At 31.2% G+C, this 9,945-nt stretch overlaps 1 protein-coding gene across 1 annotated transcript; it reads right to left on the bottom strand.

Moving 5' to 3' along the window:
• Window positions 1-6,436: 6,436 nt before the first annotated feature.
• On the bottom strand, window positions 6,437-7,072 carry LOC136080186 (uncharacterized). Its single transcript, XM_065796799.1, has one exon. The coding sequence runs from the start codon at window positions 7,070-7,072 to the stop codon at window positions 6,437-6,439; it is 636 nt and encodes a 211-aa protein (XP_065652871.1).
• Between the last annotated feature and the right edge of the window lie 2,873 nt (window positions 7,073-9,945).

Raw genomic sequence — 9,945 nt, 5'->3', positions numbered from 1 at the left:
CATATATATATTTATATACATATATATATATTTATATACATATATATATATATATATATATATATATATATATATATATATATATATACATATATATATATATATATATATATATATATATATATATATATATATATATATATATATACATATATATATACATATATATATTTATATACATATATATATTTATATACATATATATATTTATATACTATATATATATATATATATATATATATATATATATATATATATATATATATATATATATATATATATATATATATATATATATATATATATATATATATATATATATATATATATATATATATTCGACTACATAAGCAAAACTACAATTAATATAAACTAGTAAAAAGATTGTAAACAATATAACAAAACAACTTTAGAGAAAAACAATTTAAGCAATAATAATAAAAATAATAAAAGTCCAAAAATAAAGTTAAATTGTAGATAAATTAGTTAATAATACTGTAAAATGCTATTGAGGGAAGGAGTTACATATTTTATTTTGCTTTTAAAATGAAGAATAGAATTTGGTCGATCAAAATTACAATAAAAGTTTATTTCATAGGTGCAGTGCACGATAACCAAGGTAAAATTGATTAAGATTTGTGTGACAAAAAGATTCGTTAACAAATTTAAATTTTTAAGAGTGTATTTTTTGCTGAATTTAAATTAAAAAGTTTTTTAAGGCGGAATATGTTTTTCCACACTTAAATAAAGTATAAAACTTTTATAATGTTGAGTTAAAAAGTAGATAAACTTTTCTCTTTTCAAGATTTACAATAAGAAAAACGATCAGCTAACTGTTTGTTTCTGACTGCGATTAAATTGATATAATTTACTTTTTTTAGTACTTCTTATAACAAAAATTTATAAGGTATAAAAGACTAAAGACGCTTATTATAACCAGACCTTTTGAAACAAACCTGTTTACAATAACTGCTGACAAAGACCTTTACGTCATAACACTCTCTTGCAAAATGTTTTTTAAAAATTTTACGGTGTAAATTTTTTTAAATAATTTTGTAAACAACTTTTAACTATAAATAAACTTTATAAATACTGACCAAGAGTCAAAAAACTTATTGTAAAATCTGTATAGTAATGTTTTACATAGATGTCTGGCTATGAAAATATCTGTTTAACTAAAGGTAGATAAGAAATTTTTTGAAATTATACTTTTATTACATTTGAATTAAAACACAATTCACAATTATTTATTACAAACTTATTAAAAAATTTTTATTAAAACAAAATTATTAGATTCGAGTTTTTTTTTTAAACTCAGCCAGTTAAATAAAATTCAACAAAATTTCCCACAGGTCACTTTTAGGGAATAAAGCCTATGTTGTGGCATTAATAAATAAGCCTAGTTAAGTAATTTTTCGTCGTGACAAAAAAACCACAGAAATAAAAAACTTTTGTAAAGTATCAATGTCATGATTTCACTATTATTAATATCCAAATGAAAAGTCAATAATAACTTTTGTTAAAGTATTGTGTAAAAAAAACATTTAAAGTTCTTTTGTAACTTAAGAAGAAGATAAGACCAAAGCAAAGGGGATAATAATTCTCAGAAGTTTCATATGCATGGATAACTAATTTGGCTTAATAGGAATTTATACTTAACAAGTCCAAATCTGGATAATAAAATTATATTTTTTGCCAAAAATGCTTGATTATCCTAAAACACCAAAAAAATAAAACTTGTTCTTATCGATGCAGTTTTAAACAACTTTCTCTTGTATTGGCTCTCTGTCTTCTTGTATCCAAAAGATGTTATGATAACAAAAATAATACACCATTAATGTAAAATTTGGTTGTCTAACTTTAAAGAAAGTTATGCTTTTCTCCAATATTTCTCTACAACGAAGTAACTTCAATTTGTATTTTCTTCGGAGCGCTAAAAAAACTTGCGAATAAAGCAACATATTGAACTTAATAATAAATTAAATAATAAATTGTGGAGCGTGTATGCTGAATTGACAGTCCATATTTTATTTTTCATATTTGAAACTTCTTCTTTCCTCATTGATAATACAAAATACAAGTAATTAAAAAGATACGCAGTCTAATGTGATAAAACTGGGAATGTCCATTGATATATTTTAATGTATACTTGTTGTTACTATCTAATTTTGCCTACTGATGATAGTTAAACATAATTAAACCTGATAAATATTTTACTCAGGTTGTATGTGAAAAGGGAAGTTCAAAATTTGTTCTAAATGAAATAATCATTTTGATTTTTTTTAAACTAATAAAATAAATTATTTAAAAAATAAAGTTCTAATATCGATTCAACTTTCTAATTCAAGTGGCTGGATAGCTCAGGTGGTGAGGGCTTCAAAGGAAAAGTTAAAACCCGTTATGCGATACGAGTTCAACTCCTGTGACGGTCAACTCAGCGCTTGAGTAGTACGGAATGCAAAAATGTTGCTCAATAACTAACGTAATATTGGATTAGTTTTGATGACTATTTGTGGCTGTTCGTATGCTAAGCTAACATTATTTTTGGATGTAACATTTTAAAGAAAAATATAGCGTAAAAATTTAAATTAAAAAAAATAAAATAAAATTATACAACTCAAAAGTTAGTTTAACCTCTATCAAAATTCTGTTGTTTTTTTAAATAACTGCAAAATTATGAAACCGAAATTTCATTATTACTATTAGGGGAAAGGCGCCTATGATGGCATAGCGCCTATGATGGCATACCGGTCATATTTCCATTAAAATTGGTTTTGGTAAAAAAATGATTAGACCTACATGACTATACTGACTTTACATTAGTTTTAGTGAGAAAACGTCCCTTGTGCACAAGTATTGTTTTTATAATCAACAAAAATCGATTTTGGGATGTGCTGTTGTAGTTTTATTTCCTTCATATATTTAAGGTTGTGATTTTACTATTAACTGTGCAGAAATGAAATTTTCATGCATTTTATATTCAAGTTTTGTGCATTTAGTGGAATAGTTACATTAATTTTATCTTTTGAACAAAGCAGACACAGCTTGTTTTAATGAAAATGATGACTTTTACCCATGATGGCATACTGACGAGTTGAGAGTGTTGAAATATTGACGAGTTGGGAAAACCTTCTTTTTTTTATAAGAAAAACTTATTTTTAAGTAAAGTTAAAAGAAAGCGATGCTCCAAAATATTTTTTTGGTCCAAAAAATACGTAAAACGCAATATATCCTATGCGCATGCGCAAAATTTTACAATGCTTGTGTGTAGCATGAAATGGTAAATTAGGATGGTTTCGAGTAATTTCTGGCTTTTCTGAGTGAAGACTCTAAGGTTAAATGAAATCATTAAGTTACCCTCGATCCTAACTAGCCCCATCCTCCCCTATGCCATCATAGCAGCAGTGGTAGCCTATGATGGCATACTTGTGCTTTTTTTTACAATAAGAATAACTTATAAAAAAAATAAAACTGATGAAAACTCCCAGGGTAATTATTGTTCTAGATGTAACAAGGAATGTATCCATACCAAAACTTTTATTATTGGTGTTCAGGATACTGAATAATGAAGCTTCAAAGTTAAGTATCCCATCATAGGCGCCTTTCCCCTATATATTCCGGTTTAAAACATCTTTGCGTCCGTTTCAAATAATTAACCGTGCATAATTTGTTTAGTTATTGGTTTTAATTGTTATATATATAGTAATAAAATTTCTTTTGAACAATATGTTCAAGTTGAAAAACTTTATTTTTTTGATTTGATTTTTTTGGATACATTGCAGACATCTTCTAGATCTTCTAGACACACCCCTAATTTATGTAGCAGTGAATAAATAAAAAATAAAGTTTTCTAAATTTTTTCCTATTGAGATAAATTTAAGCTTTTATAAAACTCTTATGTTTTCAGAGAATTTAGTGCATACATTTTAATATGTTGAATAATTTTTTTTTATAATGTTGCATAATTTTTTATTGATATTATTTCATTTTAATTTCTTTTTTGATATTTATACATTACATTTCAAGTAAAAGATTGTTTCTGTGTTTAAATAAAAATTATTCATAAAATTAAAAAGATGCAAATTAATAATGTGCTTTTATTTTGATTAGGTATGGTGAGTTAGGCTGTTTACCCTTGATACTTTTAAAAATGATTGGATAGTTAAATCTCAAGAATTGATGCTTAAATTTTTAGTCATAAACTAAAAGCCAGGGCAAATATATCAACACAACATATTTAAAAAAGAGACGTTAGTTTTTAATATAATAAGAAGGTTAGTTTTTAATATAAATTATTATCTAGTTGATTACAATATCTACAAATATTCCTATTTATGTAAATTAAGGCAAACTTTTATCAGTTTATATTTATCAAGTTGATCACCTATACTTATGCTTATGATCTGTTATAAGCATAAGTATAAGTGATCAAATACAATCTATACTTTAAGTTACTAACAAACATCCTAACCAGTTTTTTAATTTTAAAAGTTTGTTTCCTGCATCATATAGTAGTGTAAAATGATTATTATTTATTTTCCTCAGTTTAAAATGTATAAAATCTAAGTTTTAGGTTTTTAGGTTTTAAAGACGCACCAAGAGACAGAATGATCAGAAAAGTCACTATAGAAAACCGAGGGTCCACATCAATATCTGATAACGACTATACATGTCCTTACCATAGATTTAATTTTGGTAAGAATTTGTTCACAAACGTATTTCAATAAAAAAAAAACTAATTACTAAACCTTTAAAATAAATATTTCAAATTTTGATTTTTGTTAACATTCAAGTTTAGGTACCTCCAAGGAGATGCTGTCCCCCAATGCATGAATTAAGTCTTGTTCTTCTTTTTCTTTCGGCATTTCCCGTTTAGAGGTCGCCACAGTGGATCAAACTCCTTTATCTAGCCCTGTCATGAGTGTCCTCCAATGACACACCAGCCACTCATATCCTTCACCACTACATCCATAAACCTCATCCTAGGTCTACCTCTCCTTCTCCTACCTGGAAGTTCCATCCCCAAAACCTTTCTGCCAATATAGCCCCCCTGTCTCCTCTGTACATGTCCAAACCATCTCAATCTCAATTCCCTAACTTTATCTCCAAAACATGCTACATATGCTGATCCTCTAATAAACTCATTTCTGATCCTATCCTTCTTCGTTACTCCAAATGAGAATCTTAACATCTTCATCTCAGACACCTCCATCTCCCTCGCTTATCTCATTTACAGTGCCACTGTCTCCAGTCCATACAATATAGCAGGTCTAACTACTTTCCTATAGATCTTCACCTTCATTCTAGCCGACACCCTTCTATCACAGATCCCACCAGACACTTTGTGCCATCCACACCACCGTGCCTGCACTCTCTTCTTTACCTCTCTTTCACTTCCTCCATTACATAGTACCCTCGACCCTAAGTAGATAAACTCGTCGACCTTCACCAAATCAAATCCTTGTAACTGGACCTGTCCACCGTCTGCCTTCTCATTCACACACATGTGCTCTGTTTTACTCCTGCTCACTTTCATATCCCTGCTTTCCAAAGCAAACCTCCATCTTTCCAAGTTTACCTTCACTTGTTCTCTCTCTCACTACAGATCACAATGTCATCAGCAAACATCATAGTCCAAAGGGACTCCTGTCTTACTTCGTCCGTCAGTCTGTCCATGATAATTGCGAATAGGAAAAGACTCAGGGCTGATCCCTAATGAAGTCCTACCTCCACTTTAAACCTGTCTGTCATTCCTACTGCACATCTCACTGCTGTCACACTGTTCTCATACATACCCTGCACCACCCTCACATACCTTTCCGCTACTCCTGACCTCTTCATACAATACCACAATGTAACTCCTTCTGTCCTTCCCTATACTTCTCCATTAACACTCTCAGAGCAAACATAGCATCTGTGTTGCACTTGAAACCATACTGCTGCTCACAGATCTCTACTTTTCCTCTAAGCCGAGATTCCACTACTTTTTCCCAGATTTGCAGGCTGTGACTGATCAACTTTATTACCCTGTAATTGCTACAGCTCTGAACGTCGCCCTTATTCTTGAAAATTGGCATCATTATGCTGTCTCCACTTCTCAGGCATCTTCTGACCTTCCAAGATTCTGTTAAATAACCCTGTCAAAAACACCACTGCAATCTCTCCCAAACATTTCCATGCCTCCATTGAAATATCATCCGGTCCAACCGCCTCACCACACTTCATTCTCCAAATTGCAGCCCTTACTTCCTCCTTGCTCACCTGGTGAACCTCCTGATTCACAACCTCTGTCTCTTCTAACCTTCCTTCCCTATCATTCTCTTGATTCATCAGTTCCACAAAATACTCCTTCCACCTTCCCAAGACACTCTCCTCACTAGACAACACATTTCCATCTTTATCCTTAATCATCCTAACCTGCTGCACATCCTGCCCATCACGGTTTCTCCGTCTGGCCAATCTGTACAGAATCTTTTTCCCCTTCTTTAGTGTTCAACTTTTTAATATTACAATATGCCTTTTCTTTAGCTTTTGCCACTGCTCTCTTTGTCTTGCCACACACATCATTGTACTTCTGTCTACTTTCTTCTTCTTGCTGGAGATGCCAATTCTTTTTAGCCAACCGCTTTCCTCTTAACCTTTCCTGAACTTCCTCATTCCACCACCACTTCTCCTTGTCTATCTTCTTCTGTCCTGATGTCACACCAAGTATCTTCCTAGCCATATCCCTCACTGTATTTGACGTTTCATCCCAGATATCCAGAACACCACCACCCAGTGCCTGTCTCATCTCATCCCTGAACTTTAAACAAAAGTCTTCATCCTTTAACTTCCACCACCTGATCTTAGATTCTGCTCTGACTCTCTTCTTCTTCTTCACCTCCAAAACAATCCTACATATTACCATCCTATGCTGTTTAGCTACACTCTCTCCTGGTACCACCTTGCAATCCCTAACCTCTTTCAGGTTTCTTCTCATACAGAGGATATAGTCAACCTGTGTGTTTCCCCCATTCTTATACGTCACCCTGTGCTCTTCCTTTTTCTGAAAATAAGAGTTAACTACAGCCATCTTTATTCTTTTAGAAAAATCTTCAACCATTTGCCCTTTGGTATGCATGAACTAAGTGTTGGTAAAAAATCATCTGCTGAAAGAAATATTTCAACATTGTAATAAATATGTCAACAAATGTTTTAAATCATTACAACAAAAATGTTCCAGTAGGTTCCGCATTTTTTCACAATCACCTAAAGTCAGAGCGCATTCTAATTTAAACTAAAACAAGTAATGCTACTAACGAAAATTTAATTGAAGACACAACTGATTTTTATCTTGAGTTTAAAGAAATTCTACTTTCTGGAGAAAAGGTTGAAGGTGCTACATCTAATGGTAACAACTTATTAGAAGCTCTCCACATCAGCCCTTTTTAGTTTCAGGTAAAGAATAAAAAGATATCTGACCTCAGCAATGAAACCAAAAATAATTTACTGAGAAAATTTGAATGAGCCAAGGTACAGCTTGCAATGAGGTTTGCTGAAAATGTTGCCCCAGATCAGAGTGAAGACTTTATCTCAATTGTTTTAAATAGATCTTTGGACATTTCAGACATTGATGCAGTACCTGATAATCTCAAAAAATTGGTTGAAATTTATGAAGAAAGAGACTCTATGGGTTATTGTTCTGTGTTTGATTGAACATGAAAAATTTACTAAGAAGTTACTTATAAAAGTTTTTAAATGCTCCAAATACAAGATAGACCAGGCACAAAAAATGAAGAATGCTAACATAGGTATAACTATTCCTGTCGAAAAAGAAATTACACGAAATAGACTAGACCAGAAAATAGCGGAACAGTTCCTTGATTTCATATTTAACAACAACCTTCTTCAAGATGTTGCATATGGAGTCAAAAAAATCGAGTTTAACTCAAATGATGTATATAAAATACCTCGTGCAGATTTGGCAGCAAAAATTAGATATGCAATTGCATATTAAGATTAAGTTTGCAGAAGTGAGAATTGCTTTCCTTTATCGGATAGCAGTTTGTGGCGAATACTACATGCCGTTAAACCATCTCAACGAAAATATTCAGCTTGACTGGATTATATTACTGCTACCGGTACGCAGCAAACAATATTATTACCGGTACGCAGTAAACAATATTTAACAAAAACAATATTAAATATGTTTTAACGCAGCAAACGATGTTACATGACTGATTTCCAGTTCAACCGCAGTGTGACTTACCCTAATTATATCTCCCACTGCCTAATATTTGCTTTGAGGGATTTAACCGACAAACAGTTGCAACAGATTTCAATAGTACCAAATAATAATATTTTTCATGAGTGCATAAATTTAAGCAAACCCTTAGTTGAACTAAAAAGATTAGCACCAAATAATTCAGCCGACAAGAATACTATTTCTGATACTAAAAATGCTAAAGGAGGTATCATTTATTACAAAAAACATTTAATGCGTGATTGTCAACAGAAAAAAGCCAAAGTTTTTGCTTTTGAAAGTCTTAATGAAGAACCTGGATTTTGGTTGAAAGTCTTTGACCAAAAAGTTCTACCATCAACAAAAAAAAGAAAAAGGTGTATTTTACAGCTCTTTATAGGAATGAGCAAGGTTTATTGGAAACACTATCAATTACCCAATTAGCTCTTCCGAAATTTAAGCATGATTGTTCTGGTGTTAATAAACTCTTTACAAAATCTGATAATGCTTGATCTTACCATGGCAACTTTATAATGGATACTCTTTTTATATTGTGCAAAATTGTTAAAATACAGCTTAACCGGTACGATTTTAACGAACCTTGTCGTAGCAAGGATCAGTGCGACAGAGAAGCTGCCGGAGCAAACCCATTGATTCGTAGCTTTGTTAATGCTGGTAACAATTTGATGTGTGCAGAGAACATTTAATTTGCTTTACATTACGGCTATGGGATGAAAAATTCTGCTGTTGGTGTTGCCGCTATAAAGGGCATAAGCAAGTTGAGTGGAACTAAAATAACTAAATTAAGTCAGCATTATTTGTATAAGTTTTTTTATAACTATAAAACAGTGTGGCAACACTAAGAAGTTGGCGATGGAGTAAAACAAGAATATTCTAATGTCCATTTTGATCTACGGATATTTTTAACACACCCATATAGTTTAGTGATGCTGATAAGAAAACACGAGTTTTTAAAGACAACATGAAGCAAATACTTTGTAAAGTTAAATCACTGAATTTGTTTTAATTTTGCTCTGATTGAATTTGTAATGGATCATTCCATACATCGAAAGAACTAGAAGACACAAAGGCACAACTTGAGGCAGAGTTTCATAATGAAGATGCAAGTTCAGTCAAACTTACATAGTTAAAAGCCAAACTCACAACAGGAGGTATTCGAAGAAGTATGTTCTGACATAAACAAATATGTTAAAGGTTGGGCTTTACCTACACGCAGTACCTTCTGGTATAGTATGAGACAAAAAGGCATAATAGATAAACTCTGGAGTGAAAGTATCTGGAAAAATATTTTTCTTAAATATATAAAAAATTTAACTTTTTGTAGTGGAGTTATTTCAACAATGAAATATTATCCATGAGTTTTTTTTTTGCATTAAAAGAATTGTAATATGGAGTAATATAAAACCCTTCAATATTGAAACCATAGCCATTTCCCATAATGGCTGATTGAACGCTAGTTAAAACGTTTTTGACAGTTTGACGACTCATAAGTTGTTTTGTAAACTATAGCCCCTCAGTTTCTTTAGATTATTAAAATTGCAATGGAAAACTGTTTCTAAAAAGGATAAAATACTTCACTGGTACCTTTTACCTTCCGAGATAAATGTATTTAAAGTAGGCCTAAAAAAGTGTGATTTTCATTTTTTCTGCTAAAGTTCTACGTATGCTTCCATAATATTAAGAGAAACTTAGGATGCAATTGT

The sequence above is a fragment of the Hydra vulgaris genome, chromosome 05 (assembly GCF_038396675.1).
Source record: "Hydra vulgaris chromosome 05, alternate assembly HydraT2T_AEP".
NCBI lineage: Eukaryota > Metazoa > Cnidaria > Hydrozoa > Anthoathecata > Hydridae > Hydra > Hydra vulgaris.
Note: the sequence above shows the minus strand (reverse complement) of the source record. Positions and strands in the feature narration are given on the sequence as shown.

What these genes read in the sequence shown, in the direction of transcription:
- LOC136080186 (XM_065796799.1), bottom strand. Translation starts at nt 7,072, where the DNA reads ATGGCTGTAGTTAACTCTTATTTTCAGAAAAAGGAAGAGCACAGGGTG.